The 25792-nt window shown below is 38.5% G+C and overlaps 2 protein-coding genes across 3 annotated transcripts; both read right to left on the bottom strand.

Annotated features, from left to right (window-relative positions):
* Nucleotides 1-1310: 1310 nt before the first annotated feature.
* On the bottom strand, nt 1311-8832 carry LOC114478200 (fibrous sheath CABYR-binding protein-like). Of its 2 annotated transcripts, XM_028471086.1 has the most exons (5): nt 8533-8832; nt 4299-4905; nt 3547-4139; nt 1614-1679; nt 1311-1395 (listed from the first exon to the last, which is right to left on the bottom strand). In XM_028471086.1, the coding sequence occupies exons 1-4, from the start codon at nt 8618-8620 to the stop codon at nt 1618-1620; spliced, it is 1350 nt and encodes a 449-aa protein (XP_028326887.1). In that variant the 5' UTR covers nt 8621-8832; the 3' UTR covers nt 1311-1395; nt 1614-1617. The 2 variants fall into 2 exon arrangements, with proteins under 2 accessions (XP_028326887.1, XP_028326886.1); XM_028471085.1 differs by having other exon boundaries at nt 3547-4905.
* A 1915-nt stretch (nt 8833-10747) lies between these two features.
* Nucleotides 10748-25259, bottom strand: LOC114478199 (matrilin-2-like). The gene is made up of 14 exons (XM_028471082.1): nt 25148-25259; nt 21045-21189; nt 20402-20974; nt 20199-20321; nt 19450-19572; nt 17204-17326; nt 17002-17124; nt 16045-16167; nt 14507-14629; nt 13825-13947; nt 13337-13747; nt 13104-13256; nt 11802-11894; nt 10748-10969 (listed from the first exon to the last, which is right to left on the bottom strand). Exons 2-14 carry the CDS (start codon nt 21169-21171, stop codon nt 10914-10916), a joined length of 2274 nt encoding a protein of 757 aa, XP_028326883.1. The 5' UTR covers nt 21172-21189; nt 25148-25259; the 3' UTR covers nt 10748-10913.
* Nucleotides 25260-25792: the final 533 nt, after the last annotated feature.

Consider the following 25792-nt stretch of genomic DNA (forward strand, 5'->3'; position numbering starts at 1 on the left):
TAACAATAGAAAATATATATTACAGAGAGAAAAAAGGTTATGGGGTTCCCACAGCATTCATTAAACCAAAATGATCACCTTAACTTTTAATTAATTCAAAGGCAAAATACTAGGCTTTGTCCTGGCTGGCTACACTTGTGTTGTGGTCCAAATGTTGTTCTTTGGTAAGACAGAGGCTAATAAACTACTGTCATTATTCATTGTTAATACTGAAAGCCCAAACAAATCACAAAGTGGATTAAAACAGGCAAATGAGTCTATTAGTTTCCATGAAAAGACTCTCAAAGAAGTGTAAATTAAACTATTCTGAGTGACTTCAGCTCATATTTAAATCAAGCTGAGTCAAGCTTTGCAACTAAAAGCAATGCCAAAGACTAAAGGCAAAATGCATCTCAGTTTGAAGTAATTTCAGAATAAATCTCCTTAAATGTGAATGACTAAGTTTGACCCCATGTTCAACAGACACCCACCAGCTGCTCACAGCTGGACAAAAATGGCTTTCTCCAACAATTAACGAACACACGAGCAATAATCTTTTGCATAGTCATGTGATCACATATTGATTAACACAAAACACAAATCTTCACGTAACCTACATCACAGTAATTTCTGATTTTACTATTGCTGTAATGGGTGCAGTATTACTCAGTAAGGCCTCGCCTCTAAAACACAAACACTAATGTACAAAATGTGCATTTTTCTGACAACTTGACCTTTAAAATACTTGATGTTGACTTAAAAACTACTTGCTGGTGTATTAACTTCACAGACCTCCAGTTTTGGTATCCCTGTCACTTTATGCCCTGCATAGATTGTTTGGCTTATTGTCCCAAAAAGCAGTGTTTAAGCCAAGGTTAATGGCTTCAGAAAGAATCATACAAACAAAATAGGTTTAAAATCACAGTTGAGTTTATCCCTTCCCATTCCCTAAATAAAAAAAAATATATATATATGCCCAAACATTGCACTCAGTCCTAAATCAATGAACACAATCCCTGCGTTTAGGGATGGTAGTTATGCTTTTGAAGATGGAATTAATTATTTTACATTCCTATTGTTATCAAAGAGTTTAGAAAAATAAGTACCACATCACCTAATTATTCCTACAATGGTCAAAGATTCCTACTTAGCTTGGTTTTCATGCAGTAGCGCTAATGTGTGACATGTGGCAGTGAGGCACTGGATGTCTCTGAGTTTCAATACAAATGCTCTTTAAAAATACAAGACCTTAAGGCACATGAGCATTAGCGTTCCTGATGTCCATACTAGTAAGTGTTCATGAGTAAAAGATGAAAAATTAGTGTCTTTTCTGCTTTCGCAGCATCCTGTCACCTTGAGTTATTTCCAGTCTTCTTTGGGAGGTTACCAGTTGTTCCTTTGGTCAAGGTTTCCTTTCTGAAAGAAAAAATACATAGAAATGTTCAAATAAAGCTTTAATATACACAATATTTGTAAACATAAGGAAAATATGAAAGTTCTGTCCATTTTCTTTCCGTTTGATTCAATATCTGAGGCTGTTTACGAGCTCACACCATTTCCAGGTGCATGGAACACCTCAAGGCGCGCAAAACAATAAAACGGTGTCTCTGTTGGGTGGGCTTTGGGACTCTTACCATCTCAATCGTGTTTTTTGGCTTTCTCGATTTCCATACTCTGAGGACTCTCCATTGCCAGGGTCACTGCAAACATACACAAACGACAAACACATTTGGTTTTCACTCAGATATGGTTTCAATCACAGCAGATATCAGGAGATAGCATCTGTTACACCTCACAAGGTTTGTCAGGGGTTGACCATCACACTTTCACACTCAAGCCATTACATTATGTCACTGAACGTGGCTTTTTGGCAACAGAGCAGTCTTTTCTATGTACTGATTATTAATGCTTACCCCTCGGCGTACAGGAGCACAATGCGGGAGGTACTTGGAAACTTTTATCAGTCATTTAAAAAAAATAAAAAATAAAAAAACGTTCCTAATTCCTTCTTAGTCTATTTCTTTCAACAAATTTACCACAAACTAAGAATAATATTGCTCAGTAAAATACTTTCCATTCTTTTAATTGATTATGACATGATTATTTTATGCGGTATTGGCCGATACGGGTGAGGAACAGAACCCAAGCTGCTTGAGGTCAAGTGTGAAGTATCCACAGTCAGTCATGATTTGGGGTGCAGCGATCTGTTCTGTTCCTCACCCGTCTTCCTCCAAACCCTTGGACCTTGATTCCCAAATGAAAGGCACACTTTACTTTCATTGGAAAAGAGGACCTTGAACCACTGGCCAACAGTCCAGTGGTTCCAGTAAACGGTGATTTCTTCACAGTACTCTAATTTTGTGAAATCCTGTTTTCGTGGGTTTTATGAGCTGGAAGCCCAAATTATGTAAAAATAAACAAATAAATACTTGAAATCGTTTAAATTGTGGGCCCTGAATCTATAATCTATGAAAGTTTTAACTTTTTGAATGGAATTATGGAAATGAAACAACTTTTCCATGATATATTAATTTTTTGGAAAGGGTCTGTACATGGGACAAAAAAGGTTGGGCACCACTGCTCTTAAGTATAGCATGTACCTCAAAGAAGGACACAGCTGAACTCTCTGCACACGTGAAATCACCAGATTTGTATTTGACGTCACCTCATGCCAGGGTAACAACTGTCACTAAATGTGACTGCAATAATCATTTGCGTTTCCTATTTGAACACATGGTGACACATTCTCACGCACTCAAGTCACATATCTGAAAAAAAACCTCAAACATAAAGGGAGTGTCCTATTAACTAATTTCCTCCTAAATCTGTGTCAGACTTTTATATTCTTTAAATGCAAGTGAGCCGCCAGTACTCTCATTTTAATGTTACACCAGATTATGATCAGCAGCCTTCTTCACGCCTTCTCTGACATACACGCATCATTAAAGAGTTGAAAATGATCTGCAACTAACTGCTCTCTGATGAGTCTGCAGAATGCTTTGTTGGAAAGTTCTGTTTGGCAGGTTTTGTTGGCTCTACATGTGATCTTAACAATGGCAGCTGTCAGTCACATAGTTTGTTGTGTTGTGTGTCTCACATAGTTCTAACTGCATAGTAGGGGTTAATAATAGGGTTGTCCCGATACGATATCGGTCAGATTTCAGCCTAAAAACGAATATCGAATTCAAATTTTTAATATACGTATTTTTTTCTTTTCCTAACTCATTTTTTATTCATTTCAGTCAATTGTAGAATACTGTAGATATTATGTTGGAGGTTAAAATGTAATGAAAGTATTTATGATTCATGCTGCTATTGGATCAATATCGGTATCAGCCGATACGCAAGGCTGCAATCTTTACTGCCTATTACAGGACTGACATACACAGAGATAACTTGGTTGACTATAAGGTTAGTAGAAACATCGTTTGACAGGACAAACTAAACGATACAGTTTCAGGTTTCTCACTTTGCCACCCTTGTCACATATTCCACACACTGATTACATTTATTTTTCTTGAGAGAACTAACTTTTAATAAAATAAAATGTTTGAGTGTGTTCTTTACCCTCTGGAGGTTCTGAAGGCAGCAATGTGTCAATGGCTGGTCCTGACGGGGCCTCGGGTACTGGGACGAGCACGTCTGTAGTGGATGCTGAGGTCCCATTTGTTGGCTCTTCTTGTGGAGGAACGTTGGCTTCTGATGCTACCTCTGCCATCACTGCAGCCAGGCTAGGAACAGTCGCTGCAGCAATCTGGGGGTCTATTAATGTTCTCAAAGCTTCAGCAGTCTCTGAAGACTCCACCGAGGTAGTTGATACTTCACCTTCTCTTGAATCGTCAGTTGCGTTCATCTCTGTAGCATTTGGAGCTTTTACCAATACCTCAGCTGCTGTTGATAAGGCCATGTCTGCAGAAGATTCTGGAGGTTGAGCTTCTTTAACTTGGTTCTTAGAAACGTCATCAGATACTTCCACAGAACCCTCAGTGACAACTGCTGCTGGAGACTCAGCAGCTACTTCTGTGGTAGCCTCAGTTGCTTCTTCTGTAGGAGCATCTATAGCTTCCTCTGTAGGAGCCGCAGGAGCTTCCTCTGCAGGAGCCACAGGAGCTTCCTCTGCAGGAGCCACAGGAGCTTCTTCTGCAGGAGCCACAGGAGCTACTTCAGAGGAACCAACCAGTACTTCTGAAGAAGCCACAGGAGCTGGCTCTGTAAGAGCTACCTCTGGAGGTACCTGAGCTTCTTCTTCATTGGAGGTATCGGTAGGAGCTTCTTCTGGAGGAGACTGGGCTTCTTCTTCTTTAGGAACATCCGTAGGTTCCTCTGTATGAACCACAGGAGCTTCCTCTGTAGGAACTTCAGCGGCTACTTCATTCAAGGTTTCGGCCTCTACTTCTGAAGAAGCTACAGGAGCTTCTTCTGTTGAAGCCTCAGCAACTATCTCCTGTGAGGGCTCAGTAGCTACTTCCACTTTGGCCTGGACCTCAGCTACTGTGTCTGATGGCATTAGTGTTTCTATCAGAGAAGGAGCCTCTTCATGCACTGCCTCCACATCTTCATCAGCAGAGGGTTCAACAATATCTGTGCTTTCCATCAGTCCAGTTTCTACAGGAGCTTCTTCCTCCACTGAAGGTGCTTCAACTGCTGCCACAGCAACCTCCACTTCAACAGCATCCCCTTCTGGAGCCAAAACTGCAACCTCCACAGGTGGCTTTTCAAGAGCTGCAGGTTCTTCCTGTGACACTGAAGCAGCTATGAGATCCTCCCCAGAACCAAGATCCTCCTGGGCTTCAAGGGCCACCAACACAACCTCCATCACATCCTCTGTACCCAGTTGTAAACCATTTGGTATGGCAGTCTGCACTGGCAACTGCATTTGGTCCTCAATGGTTTGAGCATCTTCTGCAATGAAGCCATTTTTCAAAGCTGGAAAAACAAGGAGGAGAATTTAAAAATGAATATTTCATAACGCTCAATCATCCTGCACTTCTTAGTTTCTAAGGCAGTGTTCACATTCTGACAACAAAGATCAACATTTGCTTATTTTAAATTGAACATTTGCTAGAGCTTCCAAACAAAAATCACACTTCAGAAACTGTTTGTGTCATTCAGCCATGAAGAGACTTGAACATAATTATCTTATTTAATCATGTGCAAATTATTACAGGTATTTAGCCTCAATGAATCAAGTATCCTAAAATAGAATAACAAGGCACACACACGCACACACACACATACAACTCCTCCCCCAGAGATGCAAGAAATTACCAAAAGATTTCAAAGTCAATCATTTTCTAAAGGCTTTCTAATCCATTACAGGTCATCTCTGTTGATAACACAGAGCAGACCCTCAGATCATTAGCATTCAATGTTTGCTTCAGACTTTTTACCTTTGGTAAAATCGACTCTTCTTTCTGAGGATGACAGACAAATAATTCAGTCATTCCCAAAAGGATGAACAAACAAACTGTGATTTTTTTTTTTTTACATCTTTTCAGCCAAATCAGCTTTCTATACTAAATGCTGTTACGTTTAAACAGTAACCTACTTGATTTGGATTGATTTTATGTGAAACAACTTTTTAGTGTCTGGTCATTTTTTATAAAACATACGTTGGCAATAAATTTAAAATAATACATCCGTCTGTTTGATGTCATTCTGGATTATGTACATATTCTTCATAAAACATTTACTTTCAGTTATTTCCCCTTCCTCGTCTGCACATGCTGTCGAAGGTCAACTCTACATGTAGTGCAATATTTTTACGACAGCTATGCATCAACTTTCTTATTCAATCTCCCGTATAATGTTATTGTTACACTTTTATCAAAGAATATACACAAGCCTTGTTTAAACACAGCTGTATTTAAAGTCAGCATATCAGTAATGTAGATGGGAAAAAACACAGGAAGTGTGTGCAGGAGAAGAAATGTATTTAATTTCCCTGATATTAGGGACTGTCTGTCTTGGCAGGAAATGAAATACACATGGCTGTAGGGGTGATACGTTCTAGAAGATGCTTCTACTGCTAAGGTTATTCCTTCGTCCATGCTCCTCTGGACCAACCAGCCCAGGTAGGACGATGGAGGATAGATGAGAAAAAAAATTTAGTTACTGGAGTAATTATCGGTTAGAAGGATTGTCCAATCAGCTTTGCTTCAAGTACTTAACATTGTCGACAAACCAGCAGGGTTTAGTGAGTGGAACGGGTGGGTGGTTTGGACTGTCAGAAAAGCTCAAAGGAGCTGAAAGTGATGAGCGGAAAGGAATGCGACTGCCTGACAACTTTCGCAACAACCAATCAATGGCTTTAAAACAAATCAAAGCTTGATAATTGTTTCTAATATATTTGAAATAGCAGTTGAAAACCAGAACTGTGGCCATATTTTTTTAAGCTTTACATCACTTTTTGATTATTTTTTCTAAATCTTTTGGTTCAATATTTGGTTAGTGTCGATTCCTCTTCTTGATCCTTAATCCTTTGCACAGTCACCGAGAGACGTCCACTTTGTGTTTTTGTTGAGACAGACACTGGAGGCATGGATGAATGGCGTGTCAACATACTCAGTGGTCAAAGATAATAGAGACTTCAGTCAAAACAGTGGCATGGCCAGCCATCAGGACGGAGGAGAGAATGGGGGGGTTGGGGGCTCAGTATGGGAATGGGACCAGTCATGGCCTACAGCTGCATATTTAGACACAACATAAACTGTATGACCTAAAACCTCCATCCACGAATAAAGGGTACAATAACTGGTTTTCTTGCTGTGGTGATGTAACTAGCAGCAAAGGCTCCCATGGGCCTGCAGGTGAATCTGGCTGACGAAACAAAGCTCTGACACAAGCAATGTATAGAGATGTAGGCGAAAGGATCATGAACAAAAAGGAACTGTGTCAGATAGCACATGTTTAGGCAGCTCTCTCTGACATGTAATTAATTGTTTTCTTTATTCAAACATTAACTATGGCTTTGTCTGAACAAGGGCAGGGACTGTGGTGGAGTACGTGGGGTGCTGCAGGGAGAACATACTGTACATACTGCTGTGTTGGTGTGACATAGGCATGTTGAAGTAGGCTGTTTAGCTATGCATTGACAATCATTGGCTGTGTCAGGCCTGGACATACAGCATGTCTCTGCAAAGCTACGCAACACAGACTCACAATGCTCTGTTCGCACAGGGAGCCATGAAAGCATCCCAGTTATCGATTCACGATATATCGCGATTTTCTTGATATTTCTTTTTTGTCAGACAGACTGACTGACTTGTGACTTTTTTTTGGAACTTTGACTCATGTATTGTTTCTAGAAGTATATGATTCAACTTTTGTTTTTGGATAAGGGAAATAAGGAAATTACACTCGCAATAACCGTTACTATCGAGTGACAAAATATATCAAATCCACAACGAAGTATTGTTATATAATCGAATTTGGACACAAGCTTTTGGTCCCAGCCCTAATTTACATACTGTAGCACTTCTCAAGGTTCTCCATTAGTCTTGTGCATTTGTTGAAGGAAATTCAACAAATGCACAAGCTAGTGGAGTGTTTCTTTATCCTGGAAGTGTGCGACACAAACAGGATAAAATTTAAACTTTAAAGGTTAAGACGATCAGAAGTTGATGCTTTTTCTTCACATTCTCTGCTTATGACTAAAGCTGTTATGGTTGCTGAACAAACCACATGTGAAAAAACCTAAATAGCTATTTTCCTCACAGTCCAATACAATATTTAAAATATAAGTATGACATTAGTCAAGTATGCCACATTTACACTTGTCGCTTTATCACAAAGGATTGACATTTTTTATACTTGTCAAAAAATAAGGTATAGACTAAAAGTTGAACCCATTTAAACCTACTTAAACAGTAGTTTCCTCATAGGCTTTGGAAAAGCATCTGTGCTTGTGGTTATAAGTCACACCATTGTCGTGTCATAAAACTGGTTGGGTTGCAGCTCTAGCCTCAGGCTTCATATAGATATACTGTATAATAATCCTTACTTTTTCCTCGCGCTGTGGTCAGCATGCAAAGCTTTACCTTCTAATCTAAACGCACACTCAGCATCTCAGTTTGACTTTAATGAGATTAGTTAAAGCCATCCATTTGCTCTTAAGGATTCTTCTTCTTACCAAGTAGTCAGTAGAAAAATGTTGTTGTTTTTTTTTTTGTTCATAAGAAATTCAGAAACTTAAAGAAAAACATTAGGCATGTGTGGGAATTGATAAAAGTGCAGAATGTGAATTATTTATAATGTTAGCAACAACAACAAAAAAGTTATAGTGTGTGCAGCAGTGTGTGTGTGTGTGTGTGAGAGAGAAAGCACACAGTGTACCAGAGCAGCCTGCAGATACACACCCCTCACTGTGAGCTCTGCTTGACACACACACACGCACACGCACACACACACACACACACACACACACACACACACACACACACACACACACACACACACACACACACACACACACACACACACACACAAATCACTGCCTGTAGTCATGTGTGTATCAGGTAAAACACATAGAACCTGTAAATGGAGGTTACTTACCTTCTGTGCTGCCATTGAACTCCTCAGGCTTTGTGCCTGGTCTTTTTTCTTGGTCCACAGTCTGTGCACTGGAAGAGGAGCACCCCATGTTTACAACCTTTCAAAACTTTGTAGAAATAAAGAAAAGGGATCAATGATAACAAAAGCAAGTTAACTTAAAAAAGTCCTTAGTTGAGAATGTATCTGCTGCCAAAGTGTGAACACATGGACAGCTTGTTTGTTCCCAGTTCCTAGAAGTATCTGTGCACCATTATTTCCCTCTGGATGTGTGTGTGAGAGCATGCAAGCCAGCTGCCTTCCTGTCCCATACAGTAAAGTAAGTGCAGTAAAGACTAAAGAGGGGCAGGGAGCACTGCCTTCTGCTCACAGGGTTGCCAGATCTTACTGACAATTTCCAGCCTAAACACTTTGCAAAATCCTGCCACCCTCAATAAAAAACAGATCAACCCCTCTAAAGAGACGTGAATATTAGGGGTGGTTAAGAATCCAGATTTTTTATTATTGCTTATTATTACTGATCTTCCATTTAACAACTGTAAACTGCTGAATTATTTGACTTCTTTTTTAAGTAATACCTCACAGCACCTTCAATAGTGTATAGTGTAAATAAAATGCCCAAGTTAGCTGGAATCATCTGGTTATTATTGCAATTTGAAAAACGCACAAAAGAATCAATTCATATTAGTCAATGATAAAAAAAAAATGTTTTCACCATCCCGAGACAATATGTAACACAAACACGCTCCTCACAAATAATGCAACCAGATAACCAAATTGCCTTTACCATATACCGTCTCTAAAGGCAAAGTCCAAGCTTAAAGATGAACTAAACTCTGAGGTTTTGGCTGAAGAAAATTCCTTAAATTATGGGCGGTGGGGGGGGGGGGGGGTCAGTCCCATTGGTGTGTGAGTGTGAATGGGTGAATGAGCTGATATTGTAAAGTGCTTTGAGACTACTTAAGTGTAGGGATAAAGCGCTATCAAGCCCATTTACATTTTTACAACTAAATTAGCCAAATTAAAATACTTTGACTAAAATATAAAGAGTTGTACAAGAATCAATCACCAACACTACTGAATACCTAAATACATTTGTTTTCAAGATGGTTTTGGGGTTTGAAGCTAAGGCATTCATGCTAGCACACCTAGAGTATAGTTGGGTTGAACTCTTAACCCTGTTTGGTGCTTAGAATTTGCAGTGGCCAATACTGTCCCACAGTGACACACTGACTGATGATAAGTTCAAAAATCAGTCATTCACCTATTTTGTTTGTATTTTTTTCATGATGTTTTTTTAATAACCCACCAAATGATGTGAAAAGCAGCCCAAATGAAATTAACTCCCCCAATGCCTTTTTTTTTTTCGAGTCCAACATGTTCAAAAGAAGCCCAATTGGAAGGAAATCCTCCCCAACCTGGCAACACTGCCACTGACTATTCATAAGGAGGAGGAGGAGGAGGAGGAGGAGGAGGAGGAGGAGGAGGAGGAGGAGGAGGAGCAAGAGGAGGAGGAGGAGGAGGACGAGCCGTGGGCATAGTGGGAGTCTATGGTTGGACAACTCTCCAGCTTGTGGTTATGTGAAGAATAGGTCCATTACTTTTTTCTTCAAATACACCTTATGCAGTTGTTTTAACAAACTGACTCTTTAACAGTTAAACTTCCAGTCATAATAGCCTTTATTCATTTATGTCCACTGTAGTTGACGCCAGTAGTTGGTCTAAATATTTTTGCCTCCTTTGAGAAATAAAATTAATTCCAAATAGATATCTAAAAGATCTTTCCATTAGGATGGGATTTGTTTCATGCTGAGACAAGAAAAAACAAAACATCAACATCAGGAGGGATAATGCAAAAAAAAAAAAAAAAAATCAAATTATAAGATAAAGGTTTTTAACTTTCTCATTATGATTATATCAGGTAAAAAAAAAATTCCAACCTTTAATTTGGGATTGTCTGGTACTTAGAATAATATCTATTGATCTACTGTATTTACTAATTTATTTTTAATTTATAGAAGTGTTGCTGTTCAGTTGTTTACTACAGTGCATATGTCATAGAATTTAAAATACTTCCTAAATACAAATTCTGGGTTATGAGCTGTTGTATTAGTCGTGAAAAAACACCTGAATTGGAAGATGTTTTTTTTACCTTGTTCCCTGGATAATCACGTGGCTTTAATAGAGACGTTAGAAACCCAAGAGCGATTGAAAAATGTGAAGTATAAAATGTTTATTTGACATTTCTCTGTACACAGTTGTTCATAGCAATAATACTTGAAAAACAACATGTTTTAAAATACATAGCTTTACTATAAAAGGATATAAATATGTATTTGCATAGGTCTCAGCGCAGAGGGAGCAGCAGTGAAGTAAACCACGGTTCAGTTTTGAACAAGTCGATTCTCCAGATTCTCCAGCCTCTTCACCAAGACTTCAAGTGACATTGTTAAAGAAGAAGAATAGTATATGAAATGACAGAAAACACCAATAATTGAACATTTAGGACAACAAAACACTCAGTGAGTGAGCTGAGAAAATGCTGATGGGAATTCTAAAACATGAATTCATCCAGTTTCTTCTGCAACAAATGATCTTAGAGTTGATTCATTGTAATGAATATTTATCATTTCTAAACAAGAGCACTCAGAGAGCACAAACCTATGCCAAACGCCTAATATCCTCTTTGGCAGTTATTCAGTTATCTGGGGATCAGTGATCCTGATCCTGATCATGGTACCATGTTCATTCACCATTTAAAGGCTGGCAACACATTTCTACTCCTATTAATAATGAACAGTAGGTCCAAATGTCCAAATATGCATTTTTTTTTTTTTAAACTTGGCAATGAAACGCACAATCTGGATCTCATCTGGATAAAACTCTGTACGGTAATAGAAAAACCAACCAGAAATAACTGAGTCAAATTTAATAAAGATTAGTCGATTACAAACTGAGATATGAATTGTTGAAATTTCACCCACGATGAGATGATGACAGAAACGGATCCAGAATCAGTATATTGATCTAGATCCCCTCCAAAATTTAATGGAATCTTCCATGGCGTAAAAATATGGTCAAAATCCATTAGCGCTTTTGTCGTAATCCTGCTAAACCGAAAAAAATAAGAAATAAATAAACGCAGAAGAAAATAATACTTCTTAGCAGAAGTACGTAATGAACCTAATAAATTCCACAAATTCTAATAAAAGTGCAAATATTTTCACTTCAATGACCTAAACTTAATGACCGCTCACTATAGGAAAGGATATTATTCTGCACCAGGTTCTTCAGCTTCTCAGAGGTTTGGGTCTGAAACAGGATCACATTCTCACATTCACACATGTCGTCATCAGAGGATTTATCTGTTAAAAGCAAAAATAAAGTTCAAGGGATATTTGTGTGTTTTCATCAAACATCAGCCTTAAATTATAGAACACATCTGTACAGATGTGTTTGGAGTTGCGACTGCAGAATAAATGAATAGAGATTTAGTGAGTGACGCACATTAATGTTGACAGAGGCAGCAGGTGGCACTGGAGCACCAGAGAGATGGAGAGCAGGGTTGGGGTCAAGTATAATTGCAATTGTGTAATCGATAATTAATTACAATTATGGTGTAGTTGTAACTGTAATTTAAATAATCTGTTGCTGTTGTTATCGTAATTAAATTGGAATCGAGTTTAGATAATTGACCTTGTAATTGTAATTGCATTGAAAAATCTATAAAAACTGTCAATTATAATTTCACGTAAAACTGGGGAACCATTTTACAGTTCTATGTACAATTCTACACATATGGGGTTATACATTAATAAAATATGTTTCATATCAAGTGTTCCCACGTTTTACCATTTAAAAAATATATCAATCTAGGGGTATAGTGACACAAAAAAGGCTCAGACGCCCACACCAAAAGTATCAAAACCTATATTTTCATCTATTAGGAAGCATAACAAGGCAACCAATAGATAGGAAAGAAATTAGATGATAGATATTTGTTTTTAGAGTATTTCACAGCTGATTTAAGATCGGTTATCATAAGAGATGCTAACAGAAAGCTAGCACAAGAGGAAGGTTAACTTTAATAGGTTATTTATTTCATGATCAGTAATTGTGATTAATTGTAACTGAGAACATTATGTAATATTAGATATAATAAACATATTAGTATGAATATAGGCCGATGGCGCACTATGGCAGCCTCGCTTCTGTCAGTTTGCCCCAGGGCAGCTGTGGCTACAATAGTAGCTTACCACCACTAAGTGTGGAGTGAAAGAATAATCCCTTAATTCTGTAAAGTGACTTTGAGTGTCCAAAAAAGTATATATTATATTATATATTATATATAAAATTGATTTATTATTATTATTATTGAAATTGACTTTCTGAGGATAAAAAATATTGTAATTGAATTGTAATTGGAAAAAATGCTGATCACTGTAATCGTAATCGAATTGTAATTGAACATGGGTAATTGAAAACGTAATTGTAACTAAAAAATGTAATTGACCCCAACCCTGATGGGCTCCCGTTGGCTGTGGGTTGGGGTGAGATAGTTGTGTGGACTATACCTGGGCAAAACCTGGCCCGGAGTCTCTGCGTAATCTCTCCCATCTTCTCAAAATCCTCAGCGTAATAGAGATGTTTGTCATCAGGCTCTGAGGCTATCGCTCTCAGCTCCTGCTCAATGGCTTTTCCAACACCCAAAGCATATATCGTCACACCTAAAGCAATCAGAAAACATACAGATGATGGCAGAAGATACTTTAGTTAACGGTGGTTTCAGTGACAGGACAAGCTGTACCGGAGGCTTTTGCTTTACTGGCCCATTCAGACACGTCGTCTTGTGATCTTCCATCAGTGAACACGATGCTAACACGGGACACGTTGGCGCGGGCACCTTCCTCTGCTGAGAAGCTGAGCTCAAACATGTGCCGCAGGGCTGAACCCGTCATGGAGCCTCTACCCATGTACTGCATCCGGGTCACGGCGCGTTTGATGACGCTGGCGGAGGTGTGCTGGCCCAGGGTGAACTCTGTACGCACCTTGGTGGAGTACTGAATCAGGCCCACGCGTGTTCCCATCTTAGAAATGTCAAGGGAATCCACAATGGTGTTCACAAAGTGCTTCACTCGCTCAAAGTTGGAAGGACCCAGACTCTTGGAACCATCGATGACAAAAACCAGATCCATGGCTCCATCGGTGCACTCAGATTCTGTCAGAAATAACAACAGTGGCATCAGGTCTGTGAGCCTTTCATGGATCTATGATCAGACGCTCTAATGGTCGTACGTATGCAGCTCCTCCCATCCTCAGCCAGTGTGAATCCGTCCAAACATTTACACACGTAGGAGTCGGCCGTATTGACACACAGATGCTCACAGCCGTGGTTCACGGTCTGACACAGATCCACACCTGTGGGTTTCAACAGAGACACAATGAAAGCCACACTTAGAAATCTATTACTCACAATAAATGCACAGTTGTTACCTAAAAATCACCCCATCTAGCAAAAGCATTACCCAACTGATCTGCTAGTTTTAAAGGGGAAAACACTGTATGAAGATCGAAACGCTGCGTGTAAACATGTAGCCTAACAGAATATCCCCTTAATCCAGAGTCAATCATTAGTACAGACAGGGATTAAGACTGACCTACCAACTGGTGGAAAAATCCAAATTATGTAACATTCGAATACCAAAAACAGGATTAAAACACAAAAACAAAAAGTTGTCCTTCGTTATTTTGGTTCAAATTGGAAACCTCCAAGCATTCAACAACAAACGGAAATACTGATTGTATTTTATGTTCTATTGTGTGTAATTATTATATACTACTAGTGTGCTGTACTTTGGGTAGAAATGATCTTTCATTTTTAAACTGTCCTTTGTTATGAAATAAATGAAAATAAATCTCATGTATTTATTTATTTGCTTTGTTTTTTGAATCACCTGTTTAAAATGTTTGGACTTACTCTGACATGTTTTCCCATCAGGCCTCAGTGTGTATCCTTTCCTGCATGAACACACACAGGAATCCTCTGTGTTCAGGAACTCCTGTTCACAGCCGTGTGTCCCATCAGCACAGTGATCTGTCTCTGCAGGAGAGGATATGTATTAATATGTATTAGTGATGTAATGATTAATTGTAAGGCAGTTAAAAATCGATTCATAGGTATAACGATTCACATCGATGCTGTGAAAATTGAATCGCAGTACTTTTTTAAACCAGAAGTGTTGGCGGCGAGCGAAATCTGCTAATACTTTTTTTCTGGCCGCCTTCTACTCTTAAACATATTCATAAATGATTCATTACCCCTTTAGCACCGAAGGAATATCTGTAATATTACGTGAATATCTGTAAAAGTCACGTTTTTCTATTAGCTCTGTCTGCTAGCATAGCATCTCTTCTTCACTGCAAAATATCTGCATGCCAACCGACCACTGGGTTACCAGCGCCCTCTGCTGGTTCAAACAAATATCTGACCTAAATACAGTAAAATGACTTTTTCCAATTGTTAAGGCACAAAATATATTTTCAGTTGCACTTTTAAAAAGAAAAATAACTATTATGCAGTTTTGTATTGTTTACTATAGAACCAGAATTTAAATTAATAGGCTTCTTCTTCATTTGTATTATTCCTTTATTTATTTCATTCAAGATTTATTTTTAGTTAAATTGCATTGTTTTGAATAGTTTATCAAGGGATTCTTTTGAAAATGAAAAATAGTACAGTATTTTCCCCCCTCAAAAAAAATAAAGGAATATTTTTCAGTCATTTATATACAGTCCCATTTTGTAAAATAAATCGTGAGAGAATCGTATCGTGAACCCAGTATCATGAATCAAATCGTATCGGGAGTTGAGTGAATCGTTACATCCCTATGTATTATTAAGTACATATTCATCTACCTTCAGGCCTTTACAACTGCACTAATAATTTGTATTGTCCATCCGACATTACTTTATTTTTTACTACTGTAATGTGTGTGTATCTAATCCTTATTTTTAACAGTCTTTTACTTAATTATACACTTATTTAACGTTTATTCTTTCTTTCGTTTTGTTTATTCTGATTCTGATTTTTATTCAGAATGACTAGAATGCATCACATTGGTGCTAAAATACTGACTGCAGTGGATATTCCAGCTACTGCTTGATTTAAGTTTGAACATTTTCCTCTGGTGTCCGGTCATTACCAACAAAGCAAAAACTGCATATATTCTCCCTTTCAGAGCTTCCTCTGTAATCTGTTGAAATAGTCAAATCAGCAGTTTCTAAAACCGTCCAACCAGGGTGTCTGGCAGCAAAAAGTCCTGCTTTGTTCAAAAGCTCTTCTTATATATGATTCTATTCCGATGCTTAATTTAAACTTCAGCAGCTCAACCTGGCCAACATGACAACAATGAGTTGCTGCCAGTTAGACTAAAAAAAAAAAACAGGTTGATTTAAAAAAAAAAAAAAATTCCTGGTGAAGGAGCAGAAACGTGAGAAAATACACCCTCAACTTACTTTTGCAGGTTTTTCCATCAGGTCTGAGTGTGTATCCTTGGCTGCATTTACACACACATCTGTCTTCAGTGTTTATGAACTCCTGTTCACATCCATGGGTTCCATCAATGCAGTGATCGATCTCTGCAGAGGAAAGCGTTTGTCAGTAGTGATAAGAAAGCACATCAGGAAATAATGTGCATGTTTTTGTGTATAAGAATTCAATGAAAAATACATTGATATGGTTGTAATTGTTTTTTTTTTTCTTTCACAAATAATTCAAGGGATCAAGTTTCATATTGACTGAATTAAAGTTTCTGAAATGTACATTCGGATTTTTACAGTCGTGAAAGATCATTGTAGCTAAGGAAACCAGCGTTTATTTGAGATCCAGTAGGTTTAATGGTGTGCTTGTCAGGATTTTCACCTTAGTTCTCAGGCTGAGATTTGTCTCTTTGTGTCTGTTCCGACACAAATGTTAGTTTTAACATCAAGTTGTGACTAAGTTAATAGATTTATCCAAACGTCTTTAATTCATTACTTAGTCATCAGAAATAATTTGACTTTTATTGTAGTTTCAGTCAAAAAAAAATGTTTCATCTTTAGGGCAGTGCCACAATGATGATGGATGATGATTTGACAGAAACTCCTACAAACCATAAATGCAAAAACTGCATTCTGCATTAAACAATGTTAACGGAACGTTACCTACAATCTATAAATATGATTCTTATTGTTTATAGATAAAGAAAAAAACTAATCTCGACTTCTTATTTTTTAATATATTTTTGGGATATCAGTGAAATTGTATTTGAGCGTTATTCTACTCCATTGCATTGGATCTGTTATTTTACAGTTAAAAGACATTTTTTTCCACATCATATGGTGATTTCAAACAAACACTTATAGCATCCAGTTTTAAATGGACTCAAGCATTAAATTAAACGAGAAAAGAATGCTTGAAAAAAGGCCACATACTTTTGCATGTTTTCCCATCAGGTTTAAGCATGTAGCCCTCTCTACATTTACACACACATGAGCCCTCTGTGCTCATGAATTCCTGCTCACACCCGTGGGTGCCATCTGCACAGGGGTCGGCCTCTGGACGGAAAAGCAGAAAGAAGTATGGTCGTGATGTGTTGACTGGACACTTTTATCCATCCGGCTGTGATGCACATACTCCTGCAGGTCTTCCCGTCAGCGTTGAGGACGAAGCCCCTGCTGCACCTGCAGACGTAGGACTCAGGGATGCTGACACAGTCGTGCTCACAGCCGTGGATCCCCAGGTCGCAGAAGTCTATTCCTGAAAATCAACACTTCCTAAATAATACAGACACTCAGCTTCAAGCATCTGGGCTGCAGCTGTACAAATCACTAGTTTCTATGACAACCACATCAACACCCGACAAATCAGGCACCACATACAGTATTTGACAAAAGACCCTTAAAACTGATATCTGGAGTTTCTGAGAAATCTATGTTTATGTGTGATTCTTTTGAAATGCGAAAAAATACCTAACTAGTCTTTAACTATGGTCTACTGCCAGTGGTCATTAATGTACATTAATGTATATAAGTCCCTCCTTCATCCTATAGACCCCCATACAAATGGAAACAATCGCCAAGTGCGACCAGCCAATAGGCTTCAACTTCCTGTCTTTGAGACTGTCGATCAAAGTGAATATGGAACTGTGCACGGAAACAAAGTCGCGCGTCACAACAGCAAACAGGTAAATATGATCTTGGCTCTACCTGACCCATAGACCTGTATCAATGTTACCCAATGTAACCTTGTTATGTTCCGCAATGCACGTGCAGAAAAGTAGAGGCGTGGCTTCTGGCAGATGGCAGAGGCAGGGGGAGGAAGTGAAGCTGTTTAGGGCGGGACATCGAGACGTTTCTCAGAAACTCCAAATAGCAGCTTTAAGTGTTAGAAATATGTTCCTTAAAATTCAAAACCTATAAGTTCAAATTGGAAACACTTACCACACATGGCTGAAAATAAATGGGAAGTATGAAAAAAATTGGTGGTGGTGTTAAGAGGTTAAATTAGCTGCCTCGCTGTTAACAAAATGCAAGCATGTGGCTACAGTTGCAGCTTACCTTCACCGATGTGACTGTTGTGTGACTGATTAATCGTTCCTGTTCATGCTTTAATTTCATGATTAATAAAATAGATCCCTGTTTTCGAATTCATAGTGGTAGTATAACATGGTGATGGTGTTGAATTGGATCAGACGGCGACTGTGTTATGATTGGGTGATAGTCAGACACCTTGGATACTCCCCTTTCATTTCTGCAGCTGCTCTGATGATTGCTAAAGCACATTTCCTGTAGGAACTCTCCCCCACTAGACTTTCTGTTAACATCCACCAGAGGAGGAAAAAGTAGTTTTCCAACTGTGTGCAGGGGAGTAGCACCACATTTTGGGCACTGGGTACAAACCATGTTGTTGGGCCACTGCTGCATTATTATATAAGCATTCTTTTTTCTTCACAATAACCTAATGACTCCATATCTATTGCTTGTATTTTATAATTACTATAAAAACTATAATTTATTGGTTTGTTGAATATTGTGTTTGTGACATAGTTTTGCTACAATATAGTGGCTAAATATATATATATATATATATATATATATATATATATATATATATATCTGCTTAATAAAAGGTAAATATAGAATGATTAGAATCATGGGGACACTCTGGCCACCTACTTAAGACATGGTGGCAGAAAAATGCAGTCTTCAAAATAATAATTTTTTTTTTTTTTTTTAAATAATTTTATTTTAAATTAAGTTTGACGTGCAAACAGAGTGTTTTTAAATGCATTAGAGTGCACACAGTTATTTTCAATTAAAATAATATATTGCCAAAAAAAAAGGTGTTTTAAATCTCACCTCTGAAAAATGAAGTAAAACGTTGCTGTCCTTCATTTGACCTTCTCTCCCTCTACTTTCTTCCTTGCATTTTTGGCCTGGCTTTCCTTTCTTGAGGAAAGACATGGTTTCCTGCTGCTGTCTATCTCCCGCTCCTTGTCACATGCACAGTTCAGACTACCTGCCACAGCTCTGCAGCAGAAGCACATGCGGGTCGTACCATTTGCACTGTTTTAAAAGGGGTGGGCGCTATGGCCCTGATGCAGCATGAATACTTGTTTTTAGTGCAAAACTGTGCTTAACAACCAGCTTTTTTCTACACAGGACCCTTTTCTTTTCAACATAAATAAATAGATAAGTGAGATAAATAGTCTCAATAAAAAACCTTTTCCTAGTGGAGTCAGTTCATCTTTAGGACTAAATATAAAGTATGAGTTTATTCATTTTAAGTCTGCTTGTGGTTTTTATAAAGCGGGTATAGGCGTGTAAACTGTTATCCTTTCTCAACACCCAAATAATTTGTTGATGAAAAAGTGTTGTTACTGTTGCACGTCTTGTTGTCAATGGTGAGTTGATATCCTGGACGACAGAGACATTCATAACCATCAGGAACATTAGCACAGATGTGCTGGCAGCCATGTTCCACCACTGCACATGCATCTTCAGCTGGAGCAGAGATGAACAACAGGAATAAACATCCAGTTTAGCAGGAGATCAATATATGGCACTTCATAAGCAGTTACTGTTTTTCTTTTGACAAAAACTTATATTCTCAAAAAGATTTTTGGTATTCTTCTCGTGGATATTTACATAAATCAGCTGAAATGAATGTAAAACATGATTAAATGGTAGTGCATTCAATTCTAAAGCAAAGGTTTCGAACTCACTATAGTTCAGAGGCCAAATACAGGGCTGCAGATTTTAGGCAATTAAAAGTGCAATTTCAACATCATTGTGCTTTAGTTTGGACTTCCACATATAGCTGATGTCCAGCAATAAGTGATTTTCTTGATTTTGTGACAGATTTTTGTGTAATTTAGGGCAATTTTGCGGAATTATTTGTCGGAAATTGTAGGATTTTAGAAAAAATAAGACTTTTTTGGACCATTTGTGATGGCAGTCAAATGATTGAGCTTTTGCGAAACTTGTGGCGTTTCATTGAATTTATGAATTTGGACAGAAAGAGATATCTACGATTGGATTATTCAGTCATTTACACAATGATGAATGTTTTCGCTGTTATTTTCACTTTAGAACCTGATGAATAGAGTTCTACAGAGAAAGTCTTTCACCTCTACATGTCTTGCCGTCAGGGTTGAGGGTGAAGCCCTTCCTGCACTGGCACCTGTATGAAGAAGGGCTGCTCACACAGATATGTTGGCACTGATGATTCACCTCCTCACACAGATCTGAACCTGATGCATGCAGGACCGATCACAAGTTTGACATCAAACAAAAAGACAAACAGGCAATGAAAGACAATGAGAGGTATTACCTCCACACAGTTTGGACTGGAACACTGAGGTCAAGGATTCTATTTGGCTGAAGTTGGCCACCAGGTACACGTGTTCTGAGTGTGGCTCACTCCCAATGGCCTTCAGGGTGTTCATATCCACTCTTCCCACTCCAATAGCAAAGATCTGCATGCCGGCCTGCCTTGCCTGAGCTGCAACCTCCTCCACGGAGTCCTGAGGCCTCCCATCAGTCACAATCATAGCAATCCTAGGGATGAGCATGTTCTGTGGCCGGGCTCCATGCTCCTCAGTGAAGGCCGTCTCCATTGTGTACTGGATGGCCAGACCAGTCATAGTTCCTGTTGCGAGGTGTTTCATGTTCCTCACGGCCTGCTCCACCTCAGCCTTGCTGGTGTAAGAATTGAGGAAAAACTCAGGCTTGATTTCACTTCCATACTGAAGGAGGCCGACCCGTGTTGCATCAGGGCCGATCTCCAGGAACTGGAGCAGGTTAATAATGAAGGTTTTGACCTTCTCATAGTCTTTAGGGCGGATGCTTCTGGAGCTGTCAATGACAAAAACAAAATCCAGCGGGATGGCTTTGCAAGTTTTCTCTGCAATGTAGGAGGAAAGGTTGATGATCAGATCTGGGACAAAAGAATGAGCAGAAAACAGAGAGATTACCTGCTGCTTCGGCAGAAGGACTTGGTTGGTTTTCCACGTTGACAGTGATGGGTCTGGGACGACGTCTGTCCAGCTGCACTGCATCGCAGCACAACAGGCACAAGAGGCTGAAGGCCAGGGTCCTCATTCTGATGAGAGATGACAACTGCAGCAAGAACAGAAACAAGATATTCAGTCAGAGACACAGGACACTGAAAGTAGAGGAAACATCTGAGATTTACAAAGGCTTTACACTGAACCAGTGGACACTTGATAATTAGTTTGACTTTTCTGATACATTTTTAAAACACATTTGGTCTCAGAGAAGTTATAAGAATTTGGAAGTTTTAGTCTCGTTTCTGTCAGCTCATCTGTATTAGTGGACCTCACCCTTGGTCCTATTTACAGTATACTTCTTCTTATGTTATTTAACAGGAGCAGAGGTTCTTTTGGATTTCTGCATTCAACATAATGTGACATTGCTTCAAGGCAAGGCAAATTTACACGTATAGTGCATTTCATACACAAGGCAATTCAATAATCTTTATATGATTAAAAAGTGGGTAACACTTTACTTGAAGTTTTATACACAAGGCTGACATTACACTGTCATTATTCTGTTATTAGCATGAATAAGGTGTCATGAAGGCTGTCATTAAGTGTCGTTCATTACCCTGACCCTAACCTTTCATTACTCTAACCCCTACTCCAAACCCTAATCCTACTAGATCCCTCCACCTAACCCCAAAAAATGGCAACATAGCTCCAAAATTGCCATAATTTAACGAAAGGTGTCATATTTGGTAAACAACACTTAATAAAAGCCTTCATGACGCCTTATTCATGCTAATGACAGATATTGACAGTGTAATGTCAGCCTTATATATAAAACTTCAAATGACGTGTGATGAAAACCAAAAAGTGTAACATAAAACATTAAAAAATTGTTTAAAATCAACAGTAAAAACATTAAATGAACAATAAAATGATTTTTAAAAATGCTTTTAACTTGGATGTAATGATGTTCACTTTGGGTACAACAGTATTATTACAGGCAAAATGATCACACAGTTCACACTGTTCCCAGACACTCTGATATTCAAAATATATGTTGTACTGTCGCTCAAAAAGCAGAGATTTCCAATCGTTTTACTAAATGTAAGGGAAAAACACTAAATGTAAGGGAAAAACACCATCCGGAACAGTGTAAGGAAATACATTTGTGTCACCATACAATTAATCTATTACAACTGTATCCCAGTGTTTTTGGCAAGTGTCATTACAAACAAATAACCATTCATTTTTTTTTTGTTAATTTTCACAAAATGTTGAAATTTACTAAAGCTAATTTGCATTTCAATCAATGTAGCTACTGCACTGAAATACTGGAATAAACCAGAACCAATGAACACATTATTGCTGCAATTTTGGCCTACATTCATAATGTAGAAATAATCACGCAGTGTGGGAGCGTAGCTAACTAGCTACGTTAAAAATAAAACAGGTGTGAACTTAATGCGAGAACGGTGTTTTCCTATCTGCAGTCATGTGCAGTCACCCAGCTTCATGTGAAAGAGGTTTGGTTTGTTTTGCTACGTAGGTGGTTCGAATGATTTAGTAGAGGTTGAAAAGCTCTACAGCCTGTTTCCCCCCAAACAATCCTCAGGAGGGTCATTTAAAGCCAACATCGTGGCTGTTGTGTTCAATGTCCAACAATATTTAACTGATTACGCCCTGAAAGTCAGATCAGTGTGAACGATTTAAGATCATACGAATAAAGTTTTGAACCGAACTTCAAAACAATAATGCTGACTTTAGGTTTAGAGTGTTTAAAGCTCGGGCAGGTGAGGCGTCCCAAGGCAGAAATGTACACGGTAGCTGTTGACCTGAGGCGTGCAGGGGTCATGCGTCCATGCAGAGCTGACGACCTCTGACCTCAGCCTCACTCATCTGTTTGTCTCCTTGCTACAGTGAAACAGTGTTTTCTTCACTCGCTGTGGGAACATGTGGGCTATGCTGTCCAACCTTTCCTCACAGTTGTCATAACATGTTTTTTTAATTTTCACTCCTCAGCACTGACAAATGCAAAACAACCATTCTGACAAGATGCACATCAGAAGTTCACACATTTTGACACTTTAGATATTCAGATATATCTATTTCCTGGGAGGTGAAACCAAATAAGTTTCATTACAAGCTTGATTTAAAGGGGCAGCGTTATAAAAAGTCACTTTAAGTGATATACATTCCTTTAGCCTCATTAAGAAGGCCAAAGGTGAAAAAGTTCTGTTTCCTCCCTCCTTTGCTCCACGTTTTGTAAAAAGTCAGCTCCAAAGGGGCGACGCTCCTTCTACTCTATAAAAATGTGAGCTCCTCCCTCTCAAACTACCTCACTGGTTAAACAAAAGGCAGGTTGACATTATAGTTTTTATCACAGTTAATATATTTACGTTCAGAATATAAATAATCCAGTATATAGATAAACCGAAGAACGCTCACAATCAGTTTCACTTTTAGTAGCCGTTATACCACCTCGTATCGCCTTTATGGGATGATCTGACATGTTTGTGACCCAATGCGATGCAGCGGTTGGACGAAACAACCCTGATAGCACACATACATCTCGCCGACGTCGGCACGATGAATGAAGTTGCATTGGTGAGACATATTATGGAGAGTGTTTGCTCATTGGGCAGACGTCGGCGTTTGGCCAATGTTTAGACGATGGATTAAAGATGCTCAGCGTGGCCTCTTTACAGCTTATATTAACCTTTATTTAGCTCGGATCATTCAATTAGTATAAATATCTCCATATCCATAGTCGAGTATTTACTTAAATCTGATAGGAATATGACAATATCATAACAACAACAACAAAAAACAATATACTACCACTAAATAGCTTATTATGTGTGGACAAAATAAAGAGAGACACAGTTCATGATCATAAATGTATTTCCAGCAGCAAAGCCAAAAGAGCCCTAGCACAAAAACAGCTTCATGGAAGTGACATTTTACAGTTCTACAATTTCATAAGTAGTATCACCAATTTGGGGGAACAAAACTCAGAAAATAACGCATTTGAGTAGAATGCCAAAGCACGATCTGACGAGACGTATGCGTGCTATCTGGGATTGGACTATCTTCTTAAATGGATTATTTCTGTGGTCATAGGAGGTGAGGATGACAAGAAAGCAGAATAGTAGCTCATGTGAGTGTTTGAAACAGCTGACTCAGCTGATAGTTGAGAGTTTACTTCTCTGCGGCGCAGCATGAGCGGTCACAATCAGTTCCATTTTTAGTAGCCGTTATACTGCCTCGTATCGCTTTTATGGGATGATCTGACGTGTTTGTGATGGAGCGGTCGGACAAAACAATGGACTATCGCCTTGAATGGACTAGTTCTGTGAGGTGAGGAGTCGAAGGAAGACTGTTAATGATTTACTGCTGCTGCTGTGATAAACACACGCTGAAGCAGTGTGTGTTGCATGTGTTTACCCCCACTCATGCATATACATAAAGACCCAAAAAACATCCTGTTTTTAGGAGCGCTCTGAAAGTGAATAATGCTGAAACTCCAGAAAACCGATGACTTTGGGAAAATAAACATCAAATACTATGTTGTTGGGGTTCTTAGAACAATTAGAGATGGGTGAAAAATAGCATAATACTGGACATTTAATAAGTTTATGTAATCTTTGTATCACTATAAACGTAATCAATGTTACACCTAATTAATAAAACCAACATCCATTTAATGAATTAATATACATAAGTCATTTGCTTGCTTGTTTTCTTCATTTCATCATTGAACCCTGAGGTGGATCCAACAGAGTCTGTTTACTATAAAACCAAGCAGCAGCTTGTCCTGAGCTGCCTTTATGGATCTGGTCTGTTTTGTGCATTCGCTCCCTCTGATGACTTTTCATGATGCAGGTGAAAGGTGTAGAATATGGTAAATAAACATGTTCAGAGATCTCCTGAGAAATCTATTTTCCCTAAAGATCTCATTTTCTATTGTTGATTTTAAAAAAGTTAACAAACAGGACTGAATACTAAGCTTGCGGTTAGTTGTCAAAGTCAAAGAGTTTCTGTCTCGAACATGTAATATTAAATGTACTTACAGTATTGTTTAGGAAAAAAGTTATTCGACACTGCAGATAAAGTTCCTCAAAATATTCAAAGAGTAAGTCCAAAAAGAAGGAGTGTGAAAACACACATCCTAGTGTCGTCTGTGTCTGTCTGTGTAATTATGGGGGTTCACCCCTTCCCTTCACCTTCTATACTCCACCTCTTACTCCAACTTTGGAGACGCCCCAAGTTCACATTCAGTATTACTCCCTGTTTGTTCACTAATAGATCGCTTAGAAACATGGAAAGAAAAACTTGATGAAGTCAGATGGATGTAAATCACAGCAGATGTAACACTTCACTTAAACACGTTTAATAATATTGTTGTCAAAACTAAGATATGTCACTTATTACAGACTAAACTGGCAAAATACAAATAATACTTCTATTAACTACTGCTACTACTAATTTATTCATTTTCTGAGCTGCAGCCGCGTGGCTGTTTGGAATTGTGAGAATGAATTTCATAGTGAACAAATGATGAAAAACCCACATTGTCAGTGATTACTGAGCAGCATTTAATGGAAAAACCTGAAGTGCTGAGTCATCACGACAGCCTAACTGAAACACACTGGTTTCATTCTCCCAGACTTTATTCCTTCAGATTCTAGATGCTTTCCAGTGACATGTCTGGAAGC

Source organism: Gouania willdenowi, chromosome 16 (genome assembly GCF_900634775.1).
Source record: "Gouania willdenowi chromosome 16, fGouWil2.1, whole genome shotgun sequence".
NCBI classification, from domain to species: Eukaryota; Metazoa; Chordata; class Actinopteri; order Blenniiformes; family Gobiesocidae; genus Gouania; species Gouania willdenowi.